This window comes from Periophthalmus magnuspinnatus, chromosome 8, assembly GCF_009829125.3.
Source record: "Periophthalmus magnuspinnatus isolate fPerMag1 chromosome 8, fPerMag1.2.pri, whole genome shotgun sequence".
In the NCBI taxonomy this organism is placed as follows: Eukaryota; Metazoa; Chordata; class Actinopteri; order Gobiiformes; family Gobiidae; genus Periophthalmus; species Periophthalmus magnuspinnatus.
Genome location: NC_047133.1, coordinates 19,060,834 through 19,077,141, shown reverse-complemented (window position 1 = coordinate 19,077,141; position 16,308 = coordinate 19,060,834). Strand labels below are relative to the sequence as shown.

Below are 16,308 nucleotides of genomic sequence, written 5' to 3'. Positions count from 1 at the left end.
TTATATTATATTATATTATATTATATTATATTATATTATATTATATTATATTATATTATATTATATACTTGTATTTTCATTTTAATATGAAGTGAAAATACGTTCTCTCAAAATTACGTTGTTATGTGACAATAATCATTTAATGATTTATTTTGTAAATTTGAAAAAGAAAAAAAAATAGACAATAGACAATTACTTTTCTTTTGGCTTCATTACAAACTCCGCGCCCTCTTGTGACCACATATCAAAACTACAGGGAAAAGTAAATCATTCAGGGTAAAACTACTTCCGGTTTGGACATTCACAATAAGAAATCATGCAATTTTAAAAACGACCACAGGAGGGCACTATTTTCAGACTGTCACCTCTGATTAAAGCTCAAACGTTCTCTATTTGAATAAAAGCAAAAATGTGAAACTAGAGCACAGGTAAACATCAAAGAAATTGTCATGTGGATTTAGGGAAACCTCAAGTCTAAGCTTTTGTTTTGTATTTGAGACTTTTTTCCGTGACTTTTAACAGTTTGAGCCTGTTTCACGGTTCCTCTGACAGACGATGGCCGGAGAGTGCGAGTGAGTGTGACAATCGTGTTTAAAACGAATAAAAGCTGTTAAAATGTGCGACAGCCCGATACATGTGTTTACAGTTTAGCCGTTAGACTGTTTAAACGGCCTCTGGCTCTGGGCTCATGCTGTCATTTAGCAGAAACATGCTAACGCTGCTAGCCTTAGCTCCCTGTGCTAACATGAACACATAACATAAATCTAACACGTAAACAAAGGTTAAAATGCATGTTTTTTTGTGCAGCGTGGCGTCTGAGATCGAGGTGCTGCAGTCCATTTATCTGGATGAGCTACTGGTTGAGCGGACAGATGATGGGTGAGAATATTTTATGAAATTATTACAATGTTTTTGACACATTCTAAACTCATAACTTGGATACTATATCGTTAAAGGTGTCATTATGTCTCCTGTGGTTGATGTAAATGCAACTAGAGTTCACCTGTAACCAATCGGATGGTTCATTTAGTTATATTTTTGTTACCAGCTTTTTAAAGTCATGAAAAATGAAACCTACAAGGCCTCATGTGTTCATAATGGATGGTAATGAGTGGGTGTAGGTGTCATTAAGCCAGTGGGTGCATTTAAACATAAGATAACTAGAATAATTACATAACTCGATAAGCTATCCGTTTTTGATAGGCGTTTTTATTCACAAGAAAAATCTGATCATCAAAAACACCTGGTAACATGTGTCAGTGAATCAATGGATTTTTAGAGTAATTTTAGAGTCGTATTTGGAAAACAACGTACAATGAATTTTAAAATAATTCTTTCAGTTTTTCCAGTTTTGCACTTTTTTGCATAATTTTGTGTGAACAATCAAAGAAATCTGATTACTTGCATCACATCAGCTGTTTACATGGCATTTCAATAATCTGATCACTCCACAAATAAGGTCATGATTAGATTTTTGGTATGCATGTAAACATAGCCAGTATCTCAGTACAGTAGTCAGTGATCGGTAGCACCCAGCGGAGACCGACCCAAACACAGGAAGAACATGCAAACTCCACACAGGTCCATAGATTGTCAGTCCTCCAATAATGTGCTGTCGTCACTCGTTTGCACAGCCCTTTGTTAAACTGTCTTGATGTTGTATTGAGTTTTTAATTTTGTGCTTGTGTGTTCAGAGGTTGGGAAGTGCGTTTGGTGCTTCACCCATCCACAGCTCAGGACTCTGTGTCTCAGTTTGTTCGCCTCACGCTCACACTGACTCTGGACCAAAAGGTAACGCCAAAGAATTAACATAAATGTATCATAACATTTTAGAGCTATGTTGCAAAAAGGACACAGTGCAAACAATTCCAGTAGCATTAACAATTGACAGGAGACTGAAATATGGAATGATATTGTCCCAGGGGTCCCGGACCAATTTTCCCAGGGGTACTTCGGATGATTTCAGATTTAAAAGAAAGATAGAATTGAGTAGATGGAATAATTGAATCTAATGGGTTCTTAGTCATGTATTTTACCTGCTTAATAATGTCTCTGTAGGATAATGTTGATATAAATATAATTAAAACAAGAAAATAGAATAGTTGTTTTTGGTTGTAATGGTAAAAAAAAAAAGAAAACCACAGTACTTAAAGATGTGTGACAAACTCTTTGGGGGTAAGCAAGACAAAACACCACTGGGAACCACTGGAGTAGAAGTTAGCAGCTTTTTTCCAATAAGCAGCAGTACATGTTGTTTACAGTGGACATTCTATGACTCTGTGAGCTTATTACATTTCATAACCCAGTCTAACTGTACATTACCAATAATGTACCTCAATTTTTTTCCTCAGTACCCATTGTCCTCTCCCTCCATCTCCATTCACAATCCCAGAGGCCTCTCAGATGATAAAATTAAGAGGTATTAATATATTAAACATGTTACAAACCCAGACAGATTTCAAACCTTTTACTTTTATTTTTTATTTCTGTCCCAGTGTTCAGCAGTGTCTCCAGGCCGAGGCTGTAGCCAGTGTGGGCTCCCCTGTTCTGTACCAGCTCATAGAGGTTTTTACAATATATGTTTGTTTGTTTTTTTGTTTGTTTTTTTTAGAGTTCAAGTTTCATTTGATTCTTATATATTGTTTGTTTTCTCCATCAGAAAGCTAAAGAAATCCTGACTGAGAGCAACATTCCTCATGGAAACTGTGTTATCTGTCTTTACGACTTTAAGGTACCGCTCAGGTTTATAATGTTTAAGTAAAATCAGTTCTTATTGCTACCTCTTTGCAAACACAGTGCTGCCTCTGGTTCAAACTGTAATGGTAAATATGAATCTAAAGTCTAAGTCAGGACTACTTCGAGGTAGTGGCTAAAACTATTTGTTGAAACAAGAGATAGTTTTGTTGATCTTCATTTTCTCTCAGTATGGCTGATACTGCATCAATGTATCTGTATGTATTAGCCTGACTCACTGGTGTTATTGTGTTATGTATCCAGGAGGGGGAGACTCTGACCAAAACGCGCTGTTATCACTATTTCCACTCTCACTGTTTGGGGCGATACGTGCAGCACTCGGAGCACGAGCTGGAGCAGAGACAGAGAGAGCTGCAAGAGGACAAGACCCGTGACAACAGTCACAAACAGGTACAGCCATATTGGAGACATGACCCACGATGACACTGGGACCCAAAATGCATGCTTCTCCAATACTTTAGAAAGATGTGAGATGAGTGTGATTGACAGTTGGTTTAGCCAATCAGGGACATGCATTGTCCATCTGTATCAAAACAAATATGGCTGCTTACGAGGAAACTAATTATGAAAAAAATCTCAGGGGCTTGAAAAAGATTGCTGATTTCTGCAGAGCCAATGAGTGAACCACTAAACTCTGTTAATCTGAGGTGAGAGAAATGTAATTTTGTTAATAAGCTCCTTCATTTCACATGTGTCACTGAAATAAACAAATCTGACAGCAAGGTCTGAGCCTGACTTGAGACACGACAGAGATTATCTGTATATAGCTGAATATAGCTGTCTGTGTATATCCAATAGTTTATCCTCTTACTGGACACACGTTTAATTCAGGAGCATGTTCTGATGCACCATATTTCCTACACGAACCAGTTCAAATGTTTTTCAGAAAAGCAGAGTGTGAGCTGAGTTCTGACAGAATCTCTTCCACAGGAGCTGAATGTGGTGTGTCCCGTTTGTAGAGAGCCTTTAAACTACGACGTGTCCCAGCTGCTGTCCTGCCCCGCCCCCCTGCTGCCTGAGGTCAAAACATTCTGAACATCCCCTTTAGAATTTGTTGTAAAACTAATACTTAGTTTGAAATTAGACCGCTGTGCACCTTTTTGAGCTTTACTGTCTAAGGCTTAAATTCTAGTCTCTGACCAAATTAATTGTTTTCTGACTTTGTATTTCACCTGGGCTTTCATAGTGTTATATTGTGTTTTACCTCAGGTGGACGAGGCAGTGATAACCTCACAGTTTAATCTGAAATGGAGTGAGCTACAGAAGATCCTAGAAAAACAGAAAACAAATGGAGGAATTATTGACCCCGAGGAGGAGTCCAAGCGCTTCCTCATCCATATACAGGTCAGAGGTCAACTGCTACCTCAGGTATTCTGCTCTCCTGTGCTGTTGTGGCCACAGTGCTTGAAACCTACACACACACGACACAATGTGCTTAAATGATAAATAACCTCAGGAAAAAGCCTGTGGAATAAGGGTGAACAATATATGCCAAAGCCATTTGCTGTTTCTAAAAATTTACTCTTCACTGTGATGGGCAGAATCCACGTGTCACTCACGCAGAGCATGAGGAGTCTGAGCAATAGAAGAGGCTGGTGGAATGTGTCTGTTTTTGACCATAGAGTTGCATTAAATAAAAAACACACAATCACGATATGGAGATTTGACCAAAATAGCAGATCGTCAAGATCACATCTTTTTTTTTTTTTTTTTACAATAGCACCCAGCCCTATTGTGGATGGTTAGCTTGTTTTTAGGAATTTTCATCTCTCTCCCACAGGCTCCCGCTGCATCAGAAAACCCAGACGTGGATCCTTCTTTGGACTTACCCTCTCCCCCAAACACCGACCCCATCGCAGGAACTGACCCGGGCCTTACCAGCATGTACCAGTGCAGAGACCCCCATAACCCCCGGAGACACGCCCATGGGAGGGATTCACGACGTGGGGACAGGCAGCGACCCATCACAGACCAGCTGGACTGTCTCTCCCTCTGCTCCAATGACACAAAACAGGGCAAACAAACAGCGAATACACGACTATTAAGGGAAGACTACAAAAACCCAACTCCCCCAGATGCTTTAATGGAAGCCCCCAAAAATGAGCCGGAAAGAGGGCACCGTGGCAGGAGAAGGGGGCCCCAACACCATCACCACCACCACCACCACCCAGCTCCAATGAGGCATCACTGGGAGGGAAGAGGGTCGATCGGCAGAGGAGGACACCCACATCCCCAGTGCCACAGAGGGGGAAAGAGCCAGAGGAGAGGCCCCCCGAACAGGCCCGTGGACAGGGAGAGAACCAGGGAGGAGGTGCTATGACAAAGGGCAAAAGGCTGCGACTGTGGCTCTCTACAAACAAGTGTGAAATACTCTAACAGCAGACAGTGGTGGGTGTACAGCAGTGAGTGGTGGATGTTGTCTATCTGCTCCATTCTAAGTACTTTTGCGCAAAGAAACAGGTGCTGCTTGTGCTCTTGGATGTTGTGCCATATGAAACTAATTAATTACTTATTAAATTTTATTCAATGTCAGAGTGTTTCACTGTGTTTTATTTTACTGAAAAGACTGAATGGAGGCAAAAAGTGAAATTTAATTAAACAATACCTAATTTTAGTCTGAACAAGAGGACACATGTTAACTGCTCATTTGAATTATGATATATATATATTTTTGTTTTTAAATCAAGGACAATGCGCATGAAAAAATGGTGACTTAAACAAATAAGGAAATTGTTTGTTCCAGGTTGTCGCAAAACTGCTACTTTTCATCCTTTCCTAGAACAGGTTGATGTCAAAAATACATGCCAATAAATTATATTCATATCTCAACTAATTTGACTAACTCACCCATCCTTTGAAATATTGTTGTATGACATTGCAAAATGTGCCATTTTTAGTTCTTGGGACAATCCGATTTCTTTTGTTGAGGGAACAAGCCCCCCCAAAAATTTTCAAATTAAATATTGTCTACTGCTTTGAGACTATGACAATACAATATAGTAATGGCTATTGCATATTCAACATTATTTTATTTTTTGTTTTGACTTTTTAACATTCAATATTCAAGCAAACACGAAGTTATTAAGCAGTGTAAGTAAATTAAAAAGAAAAGGAAACATTTACAGAAACAAAATAAATCATAAGGGCAAGAAGAATAATTCTTACATAATTTGAAAGGGGAAAATTAAAGGTACAGCACAGAATGCAACTTTCTAGAGGTGACATGTCACCTGCATGTTTCCATGGAAATAGAATTTAGAATATAACAATGTATATACATATGGAAGACATCAACTATACGAAGCCAGGTATATGGAATTATGTAGCAAAGAGAAACGTGAAATAACTACTAAATATTTTGTTTCTACACTGCCTAGTCAAAAATGGATTGGATTTTGGATTTTTTGGCAAGAATGGCAAGATTCATCAGTCTCAAATTGGGAGAGAGTGGTTCAGGGGCTTTAGAAAGCAAACAGGCCTCCTCCAGGCTAAATGAGAGTCAGGTTTGTGGATATGCAAGCCAGTTTACAGTTATGCTGAATTCATGTGGCCATCGAGAACTTGGAACTCAGAGATGAGCTGAGAAGTCTGAATTTTGACGTCACCAATTATAAAATGACTGAACCCGCTCATTTACAGCGTTTAAATGTTACTGTAATTTGTTGCTGTTGGCCTTCTCAAAAATAACTTTATTTGTTTACTTTAACGAACTTATTAATTAAGCAGTTGTAGTCTCGGGTCTTCCTTGTGCTGATCTGTTGCTCTTATGAAATGGATTACAGCCAGTTAACTCCTAAATGGAATAACTTTTAGTCAAAGAGCTCAAATGTTAGATAAATTGATCAGCGCACGTTCATCCGCACAGAGTGATGTCAAGTGTGAAAGCCGGGCAGATGGTTCTGGTTGTTTTTCCGACTTGTGTAAGCATTTGTCATGGAATTATAATAATAATTCTTATTATAGATGCATGGTGTTCATGTGCATCAATCAACTCGGAAAAACATGTTTCCTATATTCCCGAGTAGCACTTGAACGCAGCATGAGCACGCGTGTTTTTCTACCTTTGTCAGTGGCATAAACACAACCAAACTGAAAAAAAAAAACAAAAAAACATGCTTTTCGCTTAGTTTGTTTTTGGTTACATACTGTAACTTTTATTGTTATAATACTGTTTATTTGTTTAATTTAGCGGTAACTGTTAATGTGATGTAACTTGATGTTTTTAGTAACTGAAACATATCATATAATAAAAAATAGCGTAAAATAAATACATTTAAATTGATGTTATTCTTACTAAAATGCACAAAAACGTTATAATTTAGCTGTAAGGAGGCGGGCTCTCGGGAGGAAGAGGTGTGCGCAGCCGATAAAGAAACATCCGCCTCGCCGCCGCCATCTTGGACCTGCCCCTCCGCGAATCTGCGCTGTTTTTAAAATCTCCCCGTCTCTTCTGCTGTTATGACCCAACATGACCGGAGGAACCGAGTTTGAGAACAGTTACGGCGACAACAAAGACCCGGAGAGCACGATGGAGACCGACATGGACTCCGGGAACATCGAAAACGAGCGGGCGGAGCTGGAGGCGAGTGTCCCGGCTCCGTCCTCCTCCAACGGCAGCGGCGGGGAGGAGGACGAGGCTGAGACCGAGGCCCGAGAGCGGGAGGCCGGGGGCTTGAGTAGCGTAGCCTCGGCCGATGGAGGAGCGGTTCAGAGCGGCGGGAGGGACCAAGAGGTGTCGGTGGAAATAGGAGAGACGTATTTATGTCAAAGGACAGACAAAACCTGGCGTAAGTTGGATTTAACTGCATGTAAATTGGACAAACGTAACGCCGTATTTTCAACCATGCGGACCTCATTAAAATAAGCGCCAAGTATTTACACTTCCTCCTAAATTCAGTCAACCGCTAAGAAAATAAAGATGATTGTGTTTTAATTTGGTAATGGGACTTTTGGCACACAATTCGTCTTAAATGTAATCTAGTTAACTGCTACTTGTCAAGATTTGTACACCAGAATTTGCAATAGGCGCCACACATGCACGATTCAAAACAATAACATCTGAACAGTGTGGTCAAGCTTTTTCAGAGAATGATGAACACATGGCTCCAGTTTGGGAACCACCTAATCTACAGGGTTAGCAGCTTTTACACAGAATGAGACCCCATAGGGACAATGTTATTTAGAGGACATAGTAATTTAATTACAACGTTAATTATTATCGTGAGATTATATATCACTTTGATTGCTAAACAGCCTATCCACTATTTTCAAATAAAGGTAATGTTTATATCTATATTTAGGTAAAGCTTATTTTCTTTGCTCTCTGTCTGTTTCCTGAAAAATAGAGAAATACATACACTGCCAGTCAAAAATTTGGACACGCATGTTTTGTTTTGTTTTTTCCCCTTATATTTATTTATACTTTATACATTTTGTATACATATGGAAGTCATCAAATATATGAAGCCAGGTATATGGAATTATGTAACAAAGAAAATGTGAAACAAGTCTACTAAACATTTTGTTTATATTTTATATGCATATCCTCAAAGAACTCAAAACTCACCTGTTCAAAATTGCTTTTAATGTTTGATTTTATGTTGTAAATTTTGTGATATTTTATTCTTGTATGTATTGTGAAGCGACTTTGAGTGTCTTGAAAAGCGCTATATAAATAAAATATATTATTATTATTATTATTATTATTATTCAAAGGAGCCAGCTGCAAGCCCTTGGCCTTCTCTCAATGAGCTTCATAATGAATTCACATGAAATTATTTTCGCTTCACAATTGTGCCTTTGGGGTAAAAAATTGCCATAAGTGCAAAGTGATTAACGCAAGTTAAGTTAATGGCTTTGAGTTATTTTGAGTTTATTTTCTGTTTACTACATTCCTTGTGTGTTCATTTATAGTTTTGATGCCTTCAGTGACAGGCTGCAATGCATTAATCATGGAAATAACGAAGAACCATAAATGCGTGTCCAAACTTTTAACTTGGTGGTTGTGTAGTCTACATGGCTTTTCTTAGACCAGGTAAAATAGAGACTATTCTGTGTTGTAATAATAATAATAATAATAATAATAATAAAAATAACATGTATTGGGAATGATTAGCTTCTTCATATAAGCCACATCATGTTTAGTTTATTTAGTGCCTTAACTGTCCATTTTAAACTATTACATTCCCCAATTTATTTGATAGTTTTGGTACGTAAACATTATTTAGTTTCCACTATCTTACTGTATACTTGTTATAATTTTTTAAAACAAAGCATGACTGCTGTCATCTCATATTTTGCCTTCTCAAAACTAAACTTATTTGTTTACTTTAACAAGCTTATTAATTAAGCAGTTGTAGTCTTGGGTCTTTCTTGTGCTGATCTGTTGCTCTTATAATATGGATAACTGGCAGCTAACTCCTAAATGTAATAACTTTTAGTCAAATATCTCATGTTTATGTCACAACAATTGACTTTTACTCTATCTGTTTTTATTTCTTCAGACTCCGCAGAGGTCATCCAGTCCAGGCTAAACGAGCAGGAGGGCAGAGAGGAGTTCTATGTGCACTATGTTGGATGTGAGTGTCTGTTCCTGTTTGTACATACCAAACTGCATTTTTAATAATGTTATCAAAATCATTGTGATATATTGCACAGGCCTGTCATGATAAGTACGCTATCAATTGATAGGTGGAACAATATATTTTGGGGCTCTCACGTTTTTATTATTAATTATTCACATTATTATTCATTTTTTGTAGTACTGCGATAATATTTGAGCTGAAAAAAGTCAAGTAATTAACTTCTATGACTCATTATATATAACTAAGTAATAAAGTGCTTATCCTTACTTTTTGTTTTATTTACTACAGTGTTCAGGTTTAACCTACTTTATGGTTAGTGTCTCAGTGGATAATATTGCAGAAGTTAATTTGATTACACATTTCCTTACAACAGTTAACAGACGTCTGGATGAGTGGGTGGGTAAGAATCGCCTTGCTCTCACAAAGACAGTGAAAGATGCGGTGAGGAAGAGCACAGAGATGGGAGGAGTCGACCTGGGAGACCAACCAGAGCGCAAAATCACCAGGAACCAGAAACGCAAACACGACGAGATCAACCATGTACAGAAGGTCAGTGTTTGTGTAGAGTGGGATTTATTTATGATGTTTGTTTTCATTCTCAAACCTAAACCAGTCAGCATTAAACTAGCGTTGTCAAAAGTGTCGAAAATCAGAAAGTAATCAATACTACTACTATTATTGAAACTGGATGTTCATTTGAGCAGGTATCAATACTAAAGTGGCAAGTTCTCTTAAACCTAACTTACTTCTTTTCCTGCTTGTCACCATGGAAATGTTGTCCCTTTGGCTATAATTTCCCACAGTACAATATAAAACACATCTATTTCCATGGAGAATGTTCTGAATTATGGCTTTAACTTTGTATTTCCATGCAAGTAATGTTCCAACTCCAGAAAGTTACAATACTTTTATTAATGGAACTACTGAAGCTGATTTTCTGCTCTGGTGTTTTCAGACATACGCAGAAATGGACCCAACGACAGCTGCCCTCGAGAAGGAGCACGAAGCGGTAAGTACATTTATTTTAATCACAATTTATTGCATTTTTTTTATCTTTATTTTATCTTTTTCTCACTTTGCTGACCATATTCTGTGTCTCTTTGACATTCCTGCAGATCACCAAAGTGAAGTACGTGGACAAGATTCAGATCGGAAACTTTGAGATTGACGCCTGGTACTTCTCCCCGTTCCCAGAGGATTATGGGAAACAGCCCAAACTGTGGATTTGTGAATACTGCCTCAAGTACATGAAGTTTGAGAAGACCTTCAGACACCACCTGGTCAGTTTGGGGACTGCGTTACAAGAGGGTGGCATTAATATTTAAGTAATAAGACTGAACCATTTCAGAATGTATAATGTATAATTGTTGCCATTCTTCTGATGAATATATGTTTGATTGCAATTTGCAACACATGTTAAATCAAAATTCAGTTCACAGATCACAATTTAAACACACATTTGAGGGAAGACTGAAATCTGAATTTCTGTCTAATCCAAGAATCCCTTGCATTTCACAACATGTTTGTAGAGGTCTTAACTACAGGGTTAGCAGCTTTTACATAGAATAAGACCCCATTGAGACACAGGAAGGGCATCTGACACACAGGGACATTTCAGAACATGTTTGTAGAGACCTGAACTACAGGGTTAGCAGCTTTTACTCGTAGTAAGATCCCATGGAACCAAACCCACACACTTTGACAAAAGCTTACCTAGATATTTTGGTCTGGAAATCTAGCCTGCCTGCCTGATTTCCTGTGGGCATGATTGACAGGTGGATTAACCAATCAGCAGTTTACAAGTAAAAAAGAAAAAAAAATACCCAGAGGACTGGGACACAGTGTAGATTTCTGCAGAATCAACAGGAGTTCCAAACTGTTTTGTTCCGAATAATACGAGAATTTTTGAGAGGAGATGTCATTCACATTGGAGTCACTTGATACACAGTAGCTGCTCCAAAAGTTAGGCCTGTTGTTTTTCCCACTGTACAGTGCGATTCCTGACTCTTGCATTCTACAGAAAGTAGGTGGAACATGATGATCAGACAAGGACATTTAGGGCATTATAGTCCCTAAATATTTGCAGGTTTTTGGATTTGCTAAGTGTTATTTTGACTAACTTTAAAGTTTTCCTATTCATTTCCCAGGCAAATTAATGGAAAACCAATTCAAGATTTTCTTTTTAACTCAGATTTTTTTGTTGCAGTCGAATTGTCAGTGGAGGCAGCCCCCAGGAAAAGAGATTTACAGAAGGAGCAACATCTCAGTGTTTGAGGTGGATGGACGCGACCATAAAGTGAGCAGCAAAACTCAACCAAAACATCTGAAATCACAATAAAACGTGTGGATTTAAATGTTTCCTGTTTCAGATTTACTGTCAAAACCTGTGTCTTCTGGCTAAACTTTTCCTGGATCACAAAACACTTTACTTCGACGTGGAACCCTTTATTTTTTATATTCTCACAGAAGTCAACAAACAAGGAGCACACATCGTTGGCTACTTCTCTAAAGTGAGTGTCATTTTTGCACTTTTAAAATGTATGTGAGTGAGTAATAAGCATCACGTATAACAATATAATAACGAAGAGCAAACACTTGGATGATAATAAAGTGAAAATTGCAAGGTAAAGTCGCAAAAATGGCAAAAGACTTGTCGGATAAGGCTGAAATAAACAGATACGCGTGTTGTCAAGTAGCATAAAATAAATGAAATAAAGTAGGTATCAAATAAATCCAGGCCGAATACAAGAGGTAGTGGGGCAAGGAGATGGATGTTTTTTTTACGACTTTCTACATTTTCTATACATACAGAAGACATCAAATATATGAAGTAGGATATATGGAATTATGTCGCAAAGAAAAAAGTTAACTGCTATTGTTTTATATTCAAATACTTAAAATGGTCACCGTTTGTTGAAAAAGTAATTTTTTCTTTACTACACAATTGCATATATCTTACTTCATATATTTGATGTCTTCTGTATGTATCTAAAATGTAGAAAGTAGTAAACATAAAGAAAAAAAACTGAATGAGCGGTTATGTCCAAATTGGTGACTGGTGTTGTTTAAACATACACTTCCAGTTGAAAGTTTAGACACACCCTCGCATTCGCATTGTTTTTTTTTTTCCTTTATTTTTTACTACTTTCTACATTTTAGATACATACAGAAGACATCAAATATATGAAGCAATATATATGGAATTATGTAGTGAAGGGAAAAAAGTTAAATAACTAAAATTTGACTTGGTATGTTTTTGTCTGTCTTTTTGCCCTAATTCATTTGTTATCCTTGTAGTAACTTGATCACTTTAACAACACAAATGTTCTTGATTATTGTTCCACAGGAAAAAGAGTCTCCGGACGGTAATAACGTGGCCTGTATTCTCACTCTGCCTCCGTATCAACGCCGAGGCTACGGGAAGTTCCTCATCGCTTTCAGTCAGTTCAAATATTTTGCTATTCTCCACATGATCAGCTATTGGTGGGTTTCAGATGACATGACAACATTCTATAGGCCAATAATATTTAACACAGGGGAGGCAGCCAAAATAAATACTGTTAAAATGCAGGTTTGGGTTGTAGTACAAGGTGTTAATGGGTCTATTCACTCATAGAAATCGTCAGGTTAAACATTTACCGTTTAACCTGATATATATTTTATGAGAAAGTACAATGCACAATGTTATCTATAGAGAAATCTGGCTCTTGCCCCCATCTGGAAGAATATTATCATATTATCAGAAGGGGCATAAGAGCCAGTTTGATTGATTATTGATTATTGGTTGAATAATTTGATTGACCCTATTGATTACGTTGTACTTTGTCATGAAATATCCAAACAGTAATTGACCTAAAATCATTTCTATTATCAACTAATATTCATTGTCATGAATCATGATGCTAAAATTTCAAACTCGTTTTTCATACTAATGATTCTTAACTGTCACCATGGTATCCATTCCAATACCAACAATAAAAACACTCTTTATTAAATCAACAGAATGTGATTTTCAATAACCCTAGTACTTTTTTTTTTTCTATTCCCATGTGGCCTTATATCTGTGCTCAAGATCATTCTAACCTTATTCAGGAAAGGTTCCTTTCTGTCCAGTGAATGTGACTTTTTTAGTATCGATACCTGCTCAAACAAGCATCTAGTTCGGATACAATTTTTAGTATTGATTAGTATTTTATTTTCGATACTTTTGACAACCCTATTAGTGACTGCACCTGACAACTCTATTATCTGCATTAATTTTAGCTGCGCCCCATCTGTATATTATATTCTATAATATGGAATAAATATTATTGGCCTAGAATGTTATGACGTCTGAAATTTCACTAAAACATTATTGTGTAAAAAAGGAATAATTTACTAAATATATAAAAATATTTTATTAGGTATATCATTTAGTAAGTATATATACAAACAAGGGGGTCTGGAAAAAATCTAAAATAATAAGGGAACCATTAGAATTACCCTATTTACCCCGAAGTTTATATGTCTATAGATGTCACATTGGAAAATAAATGTGCAAGTATTCCATGTACATTATTCCAAATATTCCCTTGTGTCGCCCCCTGAAGGTTATGAGCTGTCGAAGCTGGAGAGCACAGTGGGGTCTCCGGAGAAGCCTTTGTCAGATCTGGGTAAACTGAGCTACAGGAGCTACTGGTCATGGGTCCTGCTCGAGATCCTGCGGGACTTTAGAGGCACGCTGTCAATCAAAGACCTCAGGTACAGACAAATGCAATACTTATCATGGACTTCTACAAAGGAGTATTATATTATCTAAAAAACAGTTTGATTTTAAGATAAGCAAAATGATATCTATTTTATCTCAGGGCTCAGTTTTTTCCTACTTACTTTTGATTTTCAATTTGATTATGTTTTTGTCTTATTAAAAGCAAATAAAATGGCTTTCAGTATGAATTTCTTGAACATAAAGAAACTGTAAAATTTCTTCCACCAATGTCTCCCGTCTGCTCCAAACCACACTCCATTAAAAAAGACCCAAGCTAATATTATTAATTACACAGCCTGACTATATCAATGGTCACAAACCCATTTCTGCACCTTTGTGGTTAACTTTATGGTGGTTAATTTGTCTGTCATTGGCTTTGAACAATGCTTGCAGAGGTTGGCAAGACTTCCATACATTTACTACAGTCACTTTTTAACAAAATTGAGTACATTTCTAGCAGCATACTTTTACTCCAACTTGAGTAATATTTTTATTGAAGTAAAAGTACTCTTACTTGAGTAAAAGTTTGGGTTACTCTCCCCACTTTAAGTCGAAAAGCTTTAAGTTAAGTGATTTGAATATTTGTGTTTCTTGCACCGCTTCATCAGATATAATTTTGTTTTTTCTCATTTGTGTGTCTTTTGAAAACACCAGATTTTGTAAATTATTTAATGTTTTGTCCTTCCAATTACATTAACTTTAAATTATAAGTCAGATGTTACATCCCGACAGTTACTTTAAATTACTCTTACCTGAGTAGTACTTTCCCTAATAACGATTTTTTTTAACTTTTTGTTCGATCACTGATTTGTACTTCTTGAGTAATATTATTTTGAAGTAACATTACTGTTATTTCAGTGCAGTTTTTTGGCTCCTCTGCCCACCTGTGAATCCTCGCACATCAGCCGACAGTTGAAAATCTTGTTGAGTCTGTTTTGCTTTTCTTCAGCCAGATGACGAGTATCACACAGAGTGACATCATCAGTACACTACAGTCTCTGAACATGGTCAAATACTGGAAAGGTCAACACGTGATCTGTGTCACTCCCAAACTGGTGGAGGAGCATCTAAAGAGTGCACAGTACAAGAAGCCCCCCATCACTGGTAACTGCTTTGCTCTGGTACTCATATACTCTACTATACAATACACAGGAAAGGCCACAGTACAAGAACCCCCCCCCCCATCTCTGGTAACTGCTCTGCTCACACTGGTATAAAATATGACTAGGCCTTACTTGGAATAGGGCTGTGTAATATATCTCAATTGATCTATGAAATCACAAAGGCTGTAATTATTTAGACGATAGAATGTTCTCTGCAAGGAATAAAAAAGAATTGCGATTAGATTTTTTTTTCTTTAAACATGTAAATAAAGTCATCTGGTAAAATTCACCTGTCAGTGATTTACAGCTGCTGTAACAGAAGCTGACTTATAAGAGAAGTTGGTTGGTTAAAGTGTCTGACGTAAATAGAAAAATAATGAATCACGATATGACCAAAATAGCAGATTGTCAAAGATCGTCCGAGATGAGATCACAATTTGTTTTATCACAATATTGCCCAGCCATATGTTAACTTAACCCCCCCCCTTTTTTTTTTTTTTTTGCAATGACTAACTTGTCTCTATATTTTTGATTTCTCCTCAGTGGACACACAGTGTTTGAAGTGGGCACCTCCTAAAACCAGACAGGCAAAATTAACAAAGAAGTGAACCCCCTGTCCCCTGTTTAAATGTACATAGTTGTCAGTATGTCTGTATTTTCTTAAATATACATTTTATTTACAAAACAAACTTCTGTCTTCTGTTTTATTTTTACAAATGACAGCCCGTTTTCATTCATTAAAACTACTGGTATTAATTGTGGTTAGCCAGCAGAGAGCGCCACTGACTAACCTTTATTATTTGAGGTTGCTTGAGACAAAGATTCATTAACATATTTGCAGATACATAACTATTTAGTAATTTAATACACTTGATTAATAAATTACAGTAGTTTGGTTTTCAAGACTACTATCCAATGAGAAAGCAGAATGAGCTTCACACGCGTCTCAACTGGACAAAATGTAGGAGTGAAGACGTTGTCTTTACTTGACAGATTTAATTTTGGCTTTTACTATGGATCAGACCTGGGCGACAGCGGAATTACACAGACACTTGTATGTGTCCTCTATCTCCAGGTTCAGGCCCTGGCAACTCGGGTTCATCTGTGACTAAAACAGTAA

At 37.2% G+C, this 16,308-nt stretch overlaps 2 protein-coding genes across 2 annotated transcripts; both read left to right on the top strand.

Moving 5' to 3' along the window:
• The first annotated feature begins 332 nt into the window (after positions 1-332).
• Positions 333-5,286, top strand: rnf25 (ring finger protein 25). Its single transcript, XM_055223918.1, has 11 exons — positions 333-428; positions 523-572; positions 808-879; positions 1,695-1,791; positions 2,352-2,419; positions 2,496-2,565; positions 2,660-2,731; positions 2,998-3,144; positions 3,685-3,774; positions 3,964-4,098; positions 4,535-5,286. Exons 2-11 carry the CDS (start codon positions 556-558, stop codon positions 5,072-5,074), a joined length of 1,308 nt encoding a protein of 435 aa, XP_055079893.1. The 5' UTR covers positions 333-428; positions 523-555; the 3' UTR covers positions 5,075-5,286.
• A 1,834-nt stretch (positions 5,287-7,120) lies between these two features.
• Positions 7,121-15,869, top strand: kat8 (K(lysine) acetyltransferase 8). Its single transcript, XM_033971067.2, has 11 exons — positions 7,121-7,541; positions 9,258-9,332; positions 9,712-9,887; positions 10,294-10,347; positions 10,454-10,618; positions 11,545-11,634; positions 11,708-11,848; positions 12,685-12,778; positions 13,928-14,078; positions 15,035-15,189; positions 15,732-15,869. The coding sequence occupies exons 1-11, from the start codon at positions 7,223-7,225 to the stop codon at positions 15,794-15,796; spliced, it is 1,485 nt and encodes a 494-aa protein (XP_033826958.1). The 5' UTR covers positions 7,121-7,222; the 3' UTR covers positions 15,797-15,869.
• Positions 15,870-16,308: the final 439 nt, after the last annotated feature.